General features: G+C 41.9%; 1 protein-coding gene across 2 annotated transcripts; it reads right to left on the bottom strand.

Annotated features, from left to right (window-relative positions):
- Nucleotides 1-3,923: 3,923 nt before the first annotated feature.
- Nucleotides 3,924-10,273, bottom strand: CCDC201 (coiled-coil domain containing 201). Of its 2 annotated transcripts, none has more exons than XM_056338570.1 (3): nucleotides 9,805-10,273; nucleotides 7,476-8,041; nucleotides 3,924-6,565 (listed from the first exon to the last, which is right to left on the bottom strand). In XM_056338570.1, the coding sequence occupies exons 2-3, from the start codon at nucleotides 8,019-8,021 to the stop codon at nucleotides 6,479-6,481; spliced, it is 633 nt and encodes a 210-aa protein (XP_056194545.1). In that variant the 5' UTR covers nucleotides 8,022-8,041; nucleotides 9,805-10,273; the 3' UTR covers nucleotides 3,924-6,478. The 2 variants fall into 2 exon arrangements, with proteins under 2 accessions (XP_056194545.1, XP_056194544.1); XM_056338569.1 differs by having other exon boundaries at nucleotides 3,925-6,565; nucleotides 9,855-10,273.
- Nucleotides 10,274-16,467: the final 6,194 nt, after the last annotated feature.

Below are 16,467 nucleotides of genomic sequence, written 5' to 3' on the forward strand. Positions count from 1 at the left end.
TCCCTCATGAAGTCTGATTAATTGAGCTGTTGTAGAAATGCTTATATATGTAGCTATAAACATAAGACTTTAATTTCATTCTTGTTGCTGCTGCTGTTATTATGATCAGTGACTGGTTGACCGTGACATGGTCAACATGACAAAAATACCCATCGTCCATCCCCTGACCCCAACACCACCTTACTTTTAATGTAGTCTTCTACTTTTTCATATATAGCATTTTCCTCCCCTCTGATTTGATAATTTTCTGTCTCAGAGCTACCTGTCTAGTGAAAATGTGTTCTACAGACTTATTGAGTATATGCAAAAAAAAATAAAAATACACCTTTTAAAATACCAGTTCAAGTCTTATTTTCCTTTAACCCCACTGATCTTGCATTCTGAGGAACTGGAATGGCTAATTGACCTTTTAGGTGTTATGAACTTGCTACTGTGTTTTTGCTTGCCTTATTCATGTCTTCTCCAAAGGCAATAATCACAGCCTTTTCATTTTGCTGGTCTCATGTAAACCCTTTGCACTGTGTTTTGTTTTCTTTAATCAAGTTTTATCATCCCCCAGTTGTGGCCAAAAAGCCCCACCTGCTACTGAATATACTAGTCAAGGGCAGGATACACTATTGATTTGTATGCTTGCATCGTAACCTTTGTAGTATAATTTCCAATCCTACAGTCTCAGTGGACTTTTTCTTAGCTAGCCAGGGGCATTCAGGATGCCAAACAGCACTTCTTCCTCCACCATCTCAGTTCCATCCCTCCTTTCCTCCCTCTAGCAGGGTTACAATCATAACGCGTATCCACATTAACATATGTGTGGTAATTAAAAGTTTTCAATTGCAATTGTAAGCGTTTTGTCTAATTGTAATGCCTTCCCTCGATAATGGCAAAGCCTGTTGCTGTTGTTGAGCTATGTTTTGTGCAGGCTGGGTTTTTATTGTATGTGTTTTCCTTCTCAGAGAGGACCAACAAGGGCTAATGCACCCATCACCTTTGCATGAATGCTCTCATGCCGCACTGATGGGGTTTAATTGCATGCTGTGTGATGGTAAATGGCTTGGTGCTCTCTTGGCTGGGATGTATATTTTTGAAAACCATTTTACCTAGGCATCTTGTAAGCGCTTTTTCTGGATCCAGTTCCTCTCCCAGTAAATTTGTCAGCAGTGCTGCCTATGCTTTCTTTCCTATATCTGAAGTCATGTCACCTTTCTGTACCAGAATGTTGGATTATTTCATTTCTAGGACAAGAACCTTTGTTTTCCTGTCCTAGAGGTATGAGATATTTCTTTTCCTCTTTCATTGCTGTCATTTCCTCTTCAGGAAAAGATGTAAGATGTAAGCTTTAGGAGGCTTATGGTGTCTGCCAGTAGAAGAGGGCTGCTACAGGGGACAAACCCTCAATGACATGAAGAAATGAAATAGAAGCCAGTTAGAAGAGGACATGTAGAGCTAGGAAAGGCCAAAAGGATGAAATGGAGGACAACAAAAAGGATTAAAATGGCAGCAACAGTAAAAAGCAGAAAATATAAGATTTCTTTCTTTCTTTTTTCACTTCCTGGGAGTAATGAAAGATGCTTCTCCTTGCCACTTCTTCTTCCCATTTCTTCCATAAAAATGAATTTAAACAGAAAAAACCACCACAAACCCCCCAAGATTGTAAGTCACTGACCTATGATACAAGCTCAATCTTTTTTAATGAATACTTAGGCAAAGTAGAACAACTTTGACAGGTAACACTTGGAAGCCCTGACTATACAATAAGTCCAGGGGTGGTGATGACAGCCTTGTGACCTGGGACACTTGGTTTTGAGGGCCTGTCTCAGACAAGAATATCTGAGAGGAGATCAAATGGTATTTGAAATGCGGGGTCTCACTTCCCAGAGTTTTTTTCTGTGGGCTGCTGAAACTATAAAGGCAGATAGATGTACCTCCTGTCTGACTGGTGTCTGCTACGCACCCCCTACACACACGTCCCATTTTGGGTTGGAGGGTTGGGACTGGTGTAAAGTACTGTGAGATCATGTCCATGTCTGGCAACCAGGAGCTGCTCTCAAGCTCTGCAGGGTTTGCTTGTCTATTGTGACTGACTGCGTTATTAAACAAAATTTCACTGTATAGGGGCACATGTACCTACATAGCAGTACAAGGACTGAGCAGCAGATTGGAGGTTTTTTTGGTGGGAAGGGGGTGCCTACATCCTAAGTAGGGTCCTAGGATCTGTGCCTAGGTCTGGGTTTTAATTACACTTAAAAACATTACCTAATAGCTTCAACTGCTCTGACTTTTCTAGTTGCTTCTAGTCTTAGTAAAACTTCAGTATGTTTGTTAAATTTTTCTCCTAAGTCAAAAGTGTTGAGATGTGAGCTGTTTTAACAGGCACTGTGGACTGCAACGACAGATGGAGCTAAGGGAAACTTCTGTGCTGGTATGTCTTACAGAACAAAACATGCTGGAGTACAGGTCAGCGATGCCACCATGCAATTTATTACTCAGGGTTTTGTCCATAGAGGAATGTAACTATGTTGTGATTTAGATTAAAAAAAACCAAACCAAACCTGGTTTTTTTTTTTAAGTTTTCCACTTTTCCTAGTTATCCTAAAATTGTTGAGCTATGATCAGCAAAGTAGTAATTTATTTTCCAGTTCTCTGTTATTTAAATCTGAAGTATGTGAGATGTGTGCTAAACACTATCTCTTCGATCTGGCCTCCTACTGAAGTGCTGCAGCTGGGCAGAGCACTCCCAGCTCTGTCAACAGGAGCGTTACCATTGCTTCAGTGGGAACAAGGCTGAGCTCATAAATCCGGGGTGAAGATGTTTCTGTCTCTTCCCTCTGTTCTTGGTACTGTTTTTGTTCTTCTCCATCCAACATCATGCTTAGTCACCATCGGCAGGTAGATTGTGAAATATCCATTCAGACACAAGTGTACTGAAAACAGTGCCCTAGGTCGAGGCCACAGCTTAACACCTAAAGGAAAAAAACTGCCCTGAAAGAGCACCCTCAGCAGGAAGGCCATTGGAAACTCACCAATGTGTTCAGTGTTGCATTTGAGAGCCAGGACAAGAGCAAGACTCAGGAACCTGTTGCATCTCTCATTCACATTCATCCATGCAGCAAAAGGGCTTCTTTGTTTTACGAAACATGATGCCTCAAGGGTTATCTCCTCCTAAGAATCTGGTTCTGTAGTCTCTAATCTTTTCCAGCTTCAGCACCTGCAATCCATACTTAAGGTCACTAATAATGAGGCTTATTTTTTGGAAGTGTTAGACATGTGGCTCCTTTTAAAGTTGTTTGTTAGTTGTTGGGTTTCTTTTGTTTGTTTGTTTTGTTGTTTTTTTTTTAAATACCTGTGCTGATATTGCAATATAAATACTCATAAACTCCACACCTGAGGGTAGTTGCTAACAAAACAGTAATATGCCATTGTTGCCACTAGAGGATGAACGTTAAACAATGTTGAAAATGCTAACTACTAGTGCCCCTCCCCGAGCCTGTTCTTTTCAAAGTATATCTGGATACTATAGCAGAAAACTAGCTGTATCACTGATCTTCAGCACTGAACTCTAGTAGACTTCTAAGTCTACTGGAGAAAAAAATGAAAGTGTAAACCCTGTAAACAAAAGAAGTCATGCCCCAACTGATATGTGAAGTGCTATAACAGCAGTGTAGTTTTGTATGTGTAGTTTGATATTCCCTAACATCCTGGCTTTTAAAAATTTGAGACAAGCTTTTCTTTTGGAACATCATTCACTAAGGGATAATGACATGTATTGTTTAAGTCCCTTGGTATTCTAACCTATAATTAACAATAATCTGTTGATGTTTACTATCAGGCATATTTCAGAAAACCCCTGAAACACCAATTAATTCTATTAATATTTTCTCATGAAAGGCTATCAGAGCAATATTGTGATTTTTGTAAACTTACAAGAACCTCAATTACTGTGAGATAAATGCTATACTGTCTCTGGTATTTCTTTCAGATATTCCCGAGAGAGGAAATAGCAGTGGTTTTCAAAATCATGAAGGCCCTTAGGTTTTTGCATCTGTCTGCGTGTTGCAGCTTCAGGACCTGAAGTCAATCTGCATTACCTCTGGGCAATTTGTTTCCCTCAACTGAGGAAGATTTCCGGGATTTTATTGGCACCAGCTAGTTCCATGAATTTGTCAGGGTGGCTGCCTTGCTCCCTGGAAAACTTTCCCAGCATTTACTGTGTTCTGAATGTTAGAAAGTTTTCAATTATGCTTGGCACAAACCCAAAGACTTCTTCAATGTTAAGCAGCCATATTCCCCAGATTCCTATTGCATTTGATGTAGCCTAAAGCAAGGCCTGAGAAAGATTTTTCCCAACAACTACATCCCTGGCCTGCTAAGGGCTGGAACATTGTCCAGTTGGCCTAACATAATGGAGGGGGTCAACCTAAGCAGGCAAAGACACTTAGGGGTATGACAGCTGAGTCTGAATTTTGACAGAAGGCTGATATTGGGTATCAGAAGGTATTGGGCAAAGAAGCCATCAGTGAAGAGCAGGCATAGAAGACAGAAAACTTACAAGGACAGAAGCCACTAGAGGCCAGATTGAGGAGAAGACATTAGATGGAGACATTTAAATACCAAGGAACTGGACGGGCTCAGGCAGGAGCCAGGAGTGACCTTGAGAGGTGATGGGGAGAGAGAAAAGCAGAAGCAGTATCAAGACTTTCTGAGACCAGGATGAGAAGCCTGAAGAAGGAACAAGTGGAACTGGCTAACTGGGAAGGTACAAATAAACAAGAGACAGAACTGGGTCATTTGGATTAAGCATTGGGTCATGTGGCCAGACTAATCTGTGCTTGTCCCAGGGGTAGAAGACGGTTTTACGCTAACCTTGCACTTGCCTGATCTTAGTTCAGCCCCTGGCACAAATCATAGATGCTGATGAAATGCCTGCAAGCTCAAGGGGAATAGCAGGACATCTGTAACCATGCCTATTTTATCTCAAAAGCAGCTTGGGATCTACATCAGCCAGGAGCTCCCTGGTTGCCAGAGGAACCTGTGGAGGCCAGACAAGCAGCCTGGGTAACACACACAAACAAATACCAGAACATTTAACTAAACATCAAACTACAAGCATGATTTGTCTGTGACCTGAGGGGCAGCATTGCCCCACTGCCTGGCTACTGCAGAGAGCCATGTCTGAGAACAAGGCTGTTCTCTTGAGAAACTCTGAAGAGTTTCACTTCAGGAATCATTTGGAAAATGCCCTAATTCCTTTTAAATCCTAAGAGAGGTTGTAAAACCACAGCTTGACTCTTGCATTTTTGAGTGTAACACAGCAACTATTGGTTAGCCTGTCTCATAATGTTGACTTCGGCCATGCTTCTGTTTCCCCTGCCATCTTAGACATAAGCAATTAAAAGTTTCAGTGTGAGAGAAGGAAAGGCAAAAGCATCCTTTGCCGCCATCCTTAGTTTCAGCTTCTTTTGAACAGGACCTTTGGGGTAATTAGGTAGTGCCTGGGATAAGCTGTAAAACCAGTATAGCCAGGGAAGTGCATGTGCTAGAGCCACACAAGAAGTGCAGGGGTGCATGCGTACACGTGGTAAATCTGGTCTGGGTGCCTGCTGCTGACACCCCACAGATCACTTCGAAGCCTTCAACTCTGCCTAAAGATTGTAAGAGACAGCAGTAGGAACGAACAGGAGCATTATGCTTTTTTGCATCACTTCTGGACTGGTGCTTCAGAAAGAGCTGCTGTGAGCTAAATTGCCATTTTGCCAGTACAGCTGTCAGGGAAGATACCCTTCTTCCTCCACATGCAGCAGCTCCACAGAAAAACAGAAAACTCCTACCCACCCCCACCCCCCCCAGCACAAAGCTGAGCATGAAGGATCTCCAGTGCAACAGCGAGGTGCATTTGCAAGCCAAGTCTGGGGCAAACTTATTTTGAGCCAAAACTTCAAAACAAACTGTCATTAATCTGTAACCTCTAAAGGGTGGTGCCCCTCCTTGGTGCCTCTCACTATTTCCTCATCTCCCCAGCTAACAGCAAAAACATTCCTGATTGCATCAGTTTTGATTACTCTCTAGATGGAGTGTAATCCCAGTTAGTCAAAGAAGAATCTCCTCATGTGGCCACCAGGACTTTGTCACTTAAGGAACATCAGTAACCTCAGAAGATTTGAATGCTACACAATAAAGCATGGCCAGGAAGAGCTGTGGCAGCATGAAGAACAGTTCTTACACAAAGTTCTCGCTCCCTGCTTTGTTCCAGGCATTCAGCCATTATACAGTAACCTTGGCTCTCATGTAGAGGCACTTCTTCATTTCGTACCCGACTCCTAGATTTAAGAGGCAAAGAGAGTCACAAAGCAAACAACAACAACTGAACGTTATGGAAGGAAAAAAAAAGGTCCAACAGGCACTATAGTCAGCTGTGTGATTTATTGGAGCTAGCTGTTCCCACAAGAAGGATGCAGTAGCACTAATTCCATAGGTAGTTCAGTCAAGCTTCTTCAATTGTCAGCTCATGTTCGGTTGCTTCCTCAATGTTTTTAAGTTGACGAAGCACCCATTCTCTTTCTTTCTCTCTCTGTAATACAGAAATGAAAATATTAATTAGGTAATCTAATTGATTCAGATGTCACCTGCTTTAAAAAACAAACAGCATACACAAAGGCATTATGAATCCAACTGGATTTTGGCCGAAGTTTCCAATTTGTTTTAAGCTAAGGAGGCTTTACTCCCAGAACGGAGAACTCTTTCCCAGGTTTCCAACACATCCATAAACATTATGGTACAGGGGAAAAACTAAACAGAATTTGCTGGCTTCACACTGACATGACAGCCTTCAGAATCGAGTTCGGCTGCCCACCTACCCTTCTATGGGCTTTCCTCAAGGCCCTTGCCAATAAGCAAAGTGCTAGGAAAGTGAGTTCTCACACTCCACAGAATATAAAAAGAAAGACCTGCATGAGGGCTGTTAATCTAAGCTTTCCCTGGGAAGCCCTATGCTAATTGCAGTACTGCACACAAGACCCCATTTGCAATGACTGGCACTCTTCTTATAAATCACTACACCTTGGATTAAACAAGGAAAGAAGTTGATTATTTGTTTCCCCAGTTTTAGTTAACTTGCTAATGTTAAGAAACTTGAGAATTTAGATCACTGATTCCTTCCCATTTTTAAGTTCCTCCTAAAGGTTTTTTTTTTTTTAAAAAAAAGTGTACTTTTGCATTAGTGTACACAACTAGTCATGCAAGCTCACAAGCTGAAGCAAGTACAGTTTGGAGGGCTGCATTGCATCCAGTCTGCTATTAGGAATGATAGCACAGAGCCTAGCAGGTTATGACCCCATTCATAATTACATGTTCTCACTGGTAAAGTTGTGGAGGTGTTCCACAACTAAAATACTCCCACGTTACTGGAAAATCCGTTTATTCTCAGCATGGGTAGGAGTTTGTATAGCTTAGCTATTTCATAACTAAGGGAAAGCCATTACCACAAGAGCCTTGTCAGTTTTCTTCTTCCTGGTTTTTCTTATTGGGAGATCTTTTATCCCTGGTATTCCACTAACAAGCCATGAAGGTCCACTCTCAGGAGTTACTGCATGTGCCTCCGATACTTCAGTGACAGCTTGAGTTTCCATGTTTGGGACAACGTTGTCACTTGACTCTTCATTTGATTCAGAGGCCAACACCGTGGAAAGCCTCCTTCTAGAAAACGCAGCCCGAGAGCTTTGACTTATCTCTCTGTTCACTTCTTGCCAGTCAAACACTGTTGAAAGCCTTTTCGGGGATGTATGAGGGATGTATGCTTCAACACGTACTAACGATACTTGAGCTAATGGTCTGCTTAGATTTGATTTTGGCACTGGAGTTCCATAAACTGTCTTACTGGCACCTTGGTCCTCAACTGACTGACTTGTCAGATCTGTAAGAGATGTCATTGTTCTTGAAAACATTGAGTCCACTGGAGTGCTGTGTTTCACCATTCTCTTTTTCAAGGATCTTCTAACATTCAGAAAAGAATCTTCTTCCTCTGACATCTTGAGGTCAGGTTTATTGCCTTAAGAGAAGGAGAAAATTGTGTCATTGCTCACATAGTGAGAGATGCTGTGTAAAATGCTTGGCTGCACCAAATCTGAGGTGTTCCTCTTTTCATGTCTGCGTTCTGTCTTTACATGGAATTTATCCCTTGTACAAACAGTGTTCCTAAAGGGTTTGGCAGAGCCACATTGAAAACAGAACATTAGAAGACAGCTTGTCACACATACAACACTTCTGCCCCAGCCTTCCGCATGTGGAGCTCCATATATGCTAGAATTTGTATTTATTTATTTTTGAAGATCTCATTAACTGCAACATCATTAAGACAGCATTTTCTCCTTCAGAGTATACAAATCATATACTTTCAGGGTTGCAGCTGCTAACACTGGGTAGGTAGGTGAAGACTGTTAGATGCCAGAGGGATTACCATAGTGCAGGAACCCCCCCCCCCCCAACAAACCAAAACAAAACCAACAACCAAGCATTCTAGACAGATGTGCAGAGAAGTTCTGGATTCAAACAAACATCTGTTAATCCAATTGCCATTTTTCCCCCCTTATTCTCTTAAAAGGGAGCTCACAAACCTCTCATTCCCTCCCACTTACTTGAGATTTGGCTTATGTCTGCAGATCTTAAGCCAACCACGTGTTTTGCAAGTCTGTTTGCAACCAAATTTATAGCAGTGGCAAGGTTGGTTTTGCTAGAAGTTTCCTGCACCCATTTGCCAGCCCCCACCAAAAAGAAGCCCGATTTCTTGCACATGCAAAAGCCCAAGACAAATATATCCAGTTTAAGATACACCTTAAAATAAGTATCTTAATTAGATGAGCAGTTAAGTACTTCTAGTAACTGTTGAACTCTTCGCTCTCATGAGGCAGTTCAGATATTTCATATAGGTCGATTGCATGAAGCTCATCTAGAGGGCAATAGGTGTTAAGTGCCCCTATTCTAAGCCCTATAGATCAAAGGTCTTGGTGGGGCTTTGGGGGGGACGGGATGATGGGACCGTGATAAAGCAGGGCACAGAAGGACAGACAGATCGGTTTGCTGAAGTGAAAGGCATCAGTTCTCCATTCTTTATCAATGTTTTTGCACCTATGTAGGGTCTGAGTTTGGCAGAGTTTCCCATCCACTTTGTTTCTAAGGAACAGGAGGCAAGAGGTAAGGTGCTGACTCTTCAATAAAGCAGAAGTCAGGTGTTTGGGAGGTTTTCTTCTCATTAAAAAGTTGGGGGAGGGGGTGGGACATGACAGAACACACCAACTTTTTTCACTTTTCTTTGGATATCCGTTTCTCCTCTCATTCCTTGGAATCACTAGGTTGTGTGACACGTTACAAGCAGCACTCAGCCTACAGACATAGCCTTCTCCCTTTCCCTTTCAGCCATATTGACTTCCCTTAGTCTTCATCATAGAAACTTACTTGCAGGAAGCTTGCATGATTAAACTTAGAGAGAATAAGAAAGAGTTTGCAACCTCCCACCCCAAGCCCATCCTTAACTACATATTTTGATGCCTTCCCTTTACTCATAAAGCCTAGATGGTCAATTAAAAGCTTTTTTTTTATTTAAAGTTATTTAGGAAAAAGTATTTTCAACCAAAGTTTCTAAGGAAAACAAGCTTTTTTTCTTTCACTCATTTCTGTGCTTTAGAGACAGAAAGATATACACATATACAAGAAACAAAGGTTTTCTGTTCAGTTATAATACCATTATAAATAAAAGAGGGGAGCAGTCTAAGAACAACAGAGAAAGATAAACCATTCAAGAACATCAGAGCCTACCACAGAGAATGTATCCAGCAGCAGCTTTAGCAAGAAGAACACACACTTACCAGATCTACCAGCTTCTCTTTGATATCTTCTTCTGCTTCTCAGGTGATCCAGCTTCATCTGCTGCTTCCCCTCTTATAGCCCTGCTAGCCTCCCAGCACCCCCTCCTGCAGGGACTCCCTGTATCACACATTTAGTATGTTTTAGGTGTTTCAGCAGTGGTGCTAACTGAATAAACTACTATAATAGAAATGTAGGATTAATTAATCATAGGAAAATGAGTTAGCAAACTTGTCTATGTGCTATGTTTATTGCTCTTTAATCTTTGCTGCTTGCTGCTTATTTCAATCACAAAAATACATCTGGTGGTTAATTGGCTTCACATGGCTGCTGAAGGCACATTGAGGATCTGTCACAAGATGGATGTATGTTGGTGGAGTATATCTGTTTCCATTCTGATTTTATTTTCTCACTGCTTCTTTTGCCCAAAAAAATAAATGTTAAATCTGCCATGAAAAAGCACTTTTTAGGAAAATAGGTAGTGAGAATAAACTGAAGATTATTTTATTGTAGTCTGAATTCCACAGTGTTTGCAGCTAACAGCTGTGGAAATGGCAGCATTTTATCTTGAAAAAAAGCAGTTTCAAAATATGAGCTCTTAGGTGATAATTGCATTGGTCTGAAATGGTACGGTTCAGGTGAAGAACAATTTTTGTCAACAGAGAAAAGCAGCTGGACGGCACCAGCCCCACTGAATTGCAAGTCAGCTCTGTGGTGGGTGGTAGCAAACAGCTGCTGCTACAGCGCTGTAGAGTGAGCACCGGTGAGAGGGAGCATGTGCACAAATGTTGGGGTAGACCCTTTTGACAAAAGCATGACCTGTGGACCTTTAAAATCTAAGCCGATCAGACAGACCTAATTTCAGGGCTTTATGCGGGTGACCTGAGGTTGTGGAGTGCAGCTAGCACAGACAGAGGGGTGAAGGGCTGATCTTGCCAGGATTTGAACTTGTGGTTCCAGGGAGTCTGGGCGTTTCAAACCTAATCATAAACCACCCTCTCTTGCCGCATTAATAATTGCACTATGAATAGAGAATTGGAGGTACCAAATCAATATTTAGGAATAACAGTCTGTCAGTATAAGGGGAAAGTTGCTAGGTTTAAATTATGTGCCCCTAAGGAACAGAAAGAGAGCTTGAGAAATGGAGGCACTTTACAATCACATGGACTGCACGAGTAAACATCCTGGAAATAAATAGTCTGTCCAGGATAAGCTATTTATTTCCTAAACTCCCAGGGGAGGTTCCTACAGGAATATTTTGAGAACTAAACAAAAACTATTTTGAGTTATTTGTGGCTGAGAAAAAAAAAATAATCTCAGTCCTTTATAAACACAGAAGAGGCTAGACTAACCCTTAGCTCATTTTGAATATTAATATTAGCAGTTAGTTTTCAAACTAGCGGCCTTGTGGCTTGGTGAGCAAACCCACCAGTTCAGCCATACTGTACCTTGCGGAGCTCGACAAGCCAGTTCCGTATATAGCACAGAGCAGAGAGTGATGCCTTGGCATACTGTTGCAATGTTTGCACTGTCCGGCTGTGTCAGTGGGACATAACATTGCCTCTCCCAGCGAGGCAGTGATGCAAACAACATTGCACAGCATGAACCTGCACGAGAAGCTGTTTGGCGTGTCTGAGCCACACTGACATCATTTCACTGGACCTCTTCAAAAACTCCTGCCCTTGGCTTCCAGCTTGGGCTTTGCCCTCCATGCCATGCTTGCCCTCACTTTCACTGCATCCTTTTGCAGCATCTCGGAGTGCCCCAGTGCTCTCTGTAGCTGCACCACCTTTATGCCTACATACCATGGGCTTTTCCTACAAGCCTCTTAAAAAATAACCTTCCCCTTTCCTGCAAAACCATTACTTGCTGTTGCCTCTAATTCCTTGCCAGTTGTTCTCAGTATATAAATGAGGAGATCTGCAAGCTGTTCTTGCTGTTAGCCATGGTCTCTCTTATGTCCCACAGATCTAGCTTTTTATGAAGTGTTGGCAGGATGTTACAGAGAACAGGAAGGACGTAACTATGCAGAGATCGGACAGAAAAGAGTCCAAAGTTAGTGTAAGCACACAGAGCTCAGCAGACCAGCTGCAGTGATGATATTACCTTGGCCTTGGTGTATCTGTATCCTGGAGGTAAAATACCCAAGCTCTGGCATGGGTGGCACCTTGTGCAGGCTTCTTGCACCTTTCCAAGAACGACACATACTGTGTCCTGCACTCACACCTATTTGTTAGGAACCGTTCCTTCAGTAAAATTACATTCCTTGCTATGGCCATCTTCCCCCTCAGCATTATCTACCTGATGTTTTGGAGCAATAACTCCATAGGTCTGGATCCAGCTGTTCGGTCTATGTTTACACACCTTCCTCTCTTCTTCTGTGTGACGCAAGAGGGCACGCAATTCTAGCAATATTATTATGCACCTCTATATATTTTATATCAAACCACCACCGCTCCGTGTTTATGGCTTGAAAGATTCTTTTGTTGATCTCACTTTAGGAGATAACTTCATCTCCCTTCCTAAATTTGTTCCAAAAATTCAAAGCCTACATAGGAAAAGTTTTCACTTTTTTCACTAATTCTTTCACTAAGCATTAATTCTTAAGATTTTGACTTCCAAAACCAACAAGAGCGGAGAAAACAAATACAGCACAGCATTCTGCTCAAATTTCAGCCCTTTCATTCCAGTTCAAGTGCATGAATTCACTTCAGAGACACAGGAGTTTGAGGAGCCTCTTCTGAAAGAGGGTGATTTTTTTTTTTTTCCAGTTTACCAAGGAATAACATACATACAGGGACATAAAGGGACACCTTTTTCCCTTAGTGTTCTGGTCTAATCTGAGAGACTGCACTTCTTCAATTGTGGCTATAGTTGTTTCTTCATTTTCTATTCTGATGATGTTGCCAAACAGTTCTCCTGAAGGGAACTTGGATGCTGAACCAGCCCTTAGTTGATACACTTCCCTAATGCATTATATTGAACGGGATATATAATTACAGTCTGTGAAGTTACAGATCTTGTGTAAGTGTCCAAGCAGTTAGGAGCTAGGTGCAGTCTTTCCTGGGCAGAACAGTGTCTGGCTGTCTCTCTTCTCTTGCAAGTAGTTTGATGTTTTTTGCTGCAGAGGGTGATCCCATGAAGAAGTCTGTCATAGTCAGTAGGAGCTGGTAAGTGGAGCTCAGCACTCTCCTCTGTCTGATGACCCATGGTGGGATGACACTTGTTTGGAGAATTGGAGGGAAGAAGGAAGAGCCAGAAGAAGAATACAAATAGTTTTGGAGAGTGAAAGGAGGGTAAAAAGAAGAGAAGGGCACAAAAGTGAAAATGTTTTTCTAAATTTAGAGCCATGTGGAAAGAATAAATTAGAAGAAAGATTGAAGGAATGGGCAAGACAAAGGAGAAAAAACATCTATATAAAAAAAGAAAACCGTGCCTCCCTTGGTTTTTCCAGCATTCCGGTACAGCGGGGAGTGCAAAAGGAGCAGAGCTTTTGTCCCAGTGAATCATAAGATCCTTGGGCAGCCACAAACATTGAAATGGAAGCAGTCCAACACTCCCAATAGACTTGGCCTCTTTGGGTATGTAAAGCTGCACAGAAGAACCCAGTGGAACTTTTCAAAAGAACCTTAGCACTTTATTTCTACTTATTTTAGTAGGAATTACATGCCTGGGCACTACTGAGAATCCTGAGATTCGTGGTGTTGTATACAATGGAACAGTTGTTCTATATATGTTTTTAAGACACTTTGGAATGGAGTGGAATGGAATGGAACAGAATGGAACAGAACGGAACGGAACAGAACAGAATAGAATAGAATGGAATGGAATGGAATGGAATGGAATGGAATGGAATGGAATAGAATATTTTTTTCAGTTGGAGGGGACCTACAAGGATCGTTGAGTCCAACTGCCTGACCACTTCAGGGCTGACCAGGACTTAAAGCATGGTGTTAATGGCACTGTCCAAATGCCCCTTAGACACTGACAGGCTTGGGACATCAACCACCTCTCTAGGAAGTGTGTTCTGGTGTTTGACCACCCTCTTGGTTAAAAAATGCTTCCTAATAGCCAGTCTAAACCTCCCCTGGTGCACCTTTGAACCATGCCCATGCGTCCTATCACTGGATCCCAGGGAGAAGAGATCAGCACCTCCCTCTCCACTTCCCCTCCTCAGAAAGCTGTAGAAAGCAATGAGGTTGCCCCTCAGCCTCCCTCTCTCCAAACTAGACAACCCCAAAGTCCTTAGCTGCCTCTCAGAGGATGTACCTTCCAGCCCTTTCAGCAGCAAAACCTTTGCTGAAACCTTCAGAAACCAAAGACTATATGAATCCTTTGTGATCTGTTAAACAAGTTCTCAGTGCCTGAACATCACTTATGTACATTTATGAACTTACTCTCCAGCAACTTTAAAGTTTTTGCCTTTTGGAAGACTTTCATTATAGTTTTTCATGTAGTAGAATTCTGCTGAATTATGATGTTATGATCACTGGAGAAAAAAAGGGCCGTATCTTTGCAACTGTTGGGACATCCCATTTTTCAGTGTGGCAATGACCTCTTTTCTGGCCTGAGGCAAGGTCAGTGTCTTTGGCTACAGTGTCCATGGACAGACCTAAGCATGGTATACTCCCACTTCAGCTCCTGTGATAGGAGCATCTCATAAGCAGCCTGAGAGGAAGGCTTTAGGGAATCCTGGACAGGTGTTTGGGGGCGTCTCATAACCTGTCAGAAAAAAATGGCTCCGTACTACTTGCAATACACTGACGCTTGTGTTCTTTGGGTTATATATTTCTACAGAATTTGGGTAGTGCACCTCTTCTATGACCAGATCTGTCCAGCTGGATAACAGATCTGATTTTGCACACTCAAATCCACAATCTCGATATACTAACTGGGTTTCATGGCTTCTCACCAAGTCAAACCCTTATTTAAGTGCCTAAATCACCTTCTGTATGATTCACTTCAGTGAGAGTTTGAGGAACAATGAGGGTTGGTTCTTAGTCTCTGAGCCACTGCAAATATTCTTAAAAAAAATTTAATTTAGATGTTGATGTTATAAAACTTTCTAGGTCCACCAACTGCAGGGAGCTGAAAGTAGTATTCTAACAGCCATTTTTTTTTTTCTGCTTTAATGTAACCTTAGGACTGAGTAAACAAAAGCCTTAAGAACAGACCCTTATTCTTTATAGGCAAGTTCAGTGCCGTGTCCTTTGTCAGCATGGACCAGCTCTGCCCTCGGATGCAGTGCTTGGTGTCTATGTGAGAGGAGGATTAGGCTGAACATATTTAGAGATGCTGCTATCTTAAGATCGATTATAAATCGTTAAGGCATTAAAAATTGTTGCCTCTCTCGGTTAAACAAGGTTATAATTATACAAGTAGCCACTCTAAAACCATCGTGGGGAATGCCAAATTGAGAAAAGTATTTTTTTTATCCAAAGGCCTGGTGGATTAATGTTTGACTTCAAAAAGTTTAATTACCTCAGTAGTAAGAAACTAGGTACACTTTAGTAGCAGTAAAGGTCATTGATCTTGATAAAATCAATGTGCCACCACCTGCCTTTGTAATTACGTCAATGACTCCTCTTCATTATATGCTTATCCACTTCAGTCTTACCAGAGTGCCACAATGTGTTCTATCTGCATGTTGTTTATTCACTAGACAGTGTCCTATATGCTTTCTACGTGTTTCTACACCCCAGAAGTCAATCTGAGTTAATATTCAACTGGGACCTTTCTTCAGTAACTTGCTGTGTCTTTTCTGATATGACTGCTCCTTTCTAATTATGTTGGCAGTGCTGCTGAGGAGCACATAATATTATTGCCAAAGTTCAATAAACATACAGAGTAACTATAGTGTTTGGGGGAAAACAGTCGGTGGTGCTTTCATGACCTTTGGCAACAGTATGAGCACAGTTTGGCCAATGCCAAACAAATGTCTGACTTCAAATCTCTCAGCGACCAGAAAATGATGGATTTGCTTTACTTTATTACATCTAATAATAAACTAAAAATGCCCTGTTTGTGCAGTGCAGTAGCGTGGCCAGACTGACTGTAGTGCTGTGCAGGAGGTCAGGCCAGATGAATATCAATGACTCTTTTCTTGTTGTATTAGAATTGCACAGATGAATCCCCAGGTGGTCTGAGATGAGGGAATGCTAATGAAGTCATTGGAGTCCCACAGACTCAGTGAAGCAGAGCATTTGTGATAGAGAAGCTTATTTGCCTTCATCTGTGGCGGTGTAGTGATTGATATGTTACACCATCTCTATGAAAGCCCTTGTTGGCATCTTCAGACTATGTCTAGTAAACGGAAAGGTAAACGTTCATACTAATCATGACTACTACTTCATCACTAGCTCCTTCTACTTCTTCATTGCTAGCTAAGTCTAGCTAGCTAGCACTGCCAGCATAGCTTCTTTGCTATGGCTGAGTCTACTTGTAGTGGACCAGTGTCCAGTACAGGGACCAACGTCCCTGGTGTAAGTACAGAAACAGCAGAAGCCTGGGCAGCTCATATTAATGTAGTATTAAAAGCCAGTTTCTATTCTCTGAACCTTAGGCCTGAAAACCTATGCAAACTACTGCTGCAATCGATAGTCGAAATAATCTGCA

This window comes from Falco biarmicus, chromosome 4, assembly GCF_023638135.1.
Source record: "Falco biarmicus isolate bFalBia1 chromosome 4, bFalBia1.pri, whole genome shotgun sequence".
Taxonomy (NCBI): domain Eukaryota; kingdom Metazoa; phylum Chordata; class Aves; order Falconiformes; family Falconidae; genus Falco; species Falco biarmicus.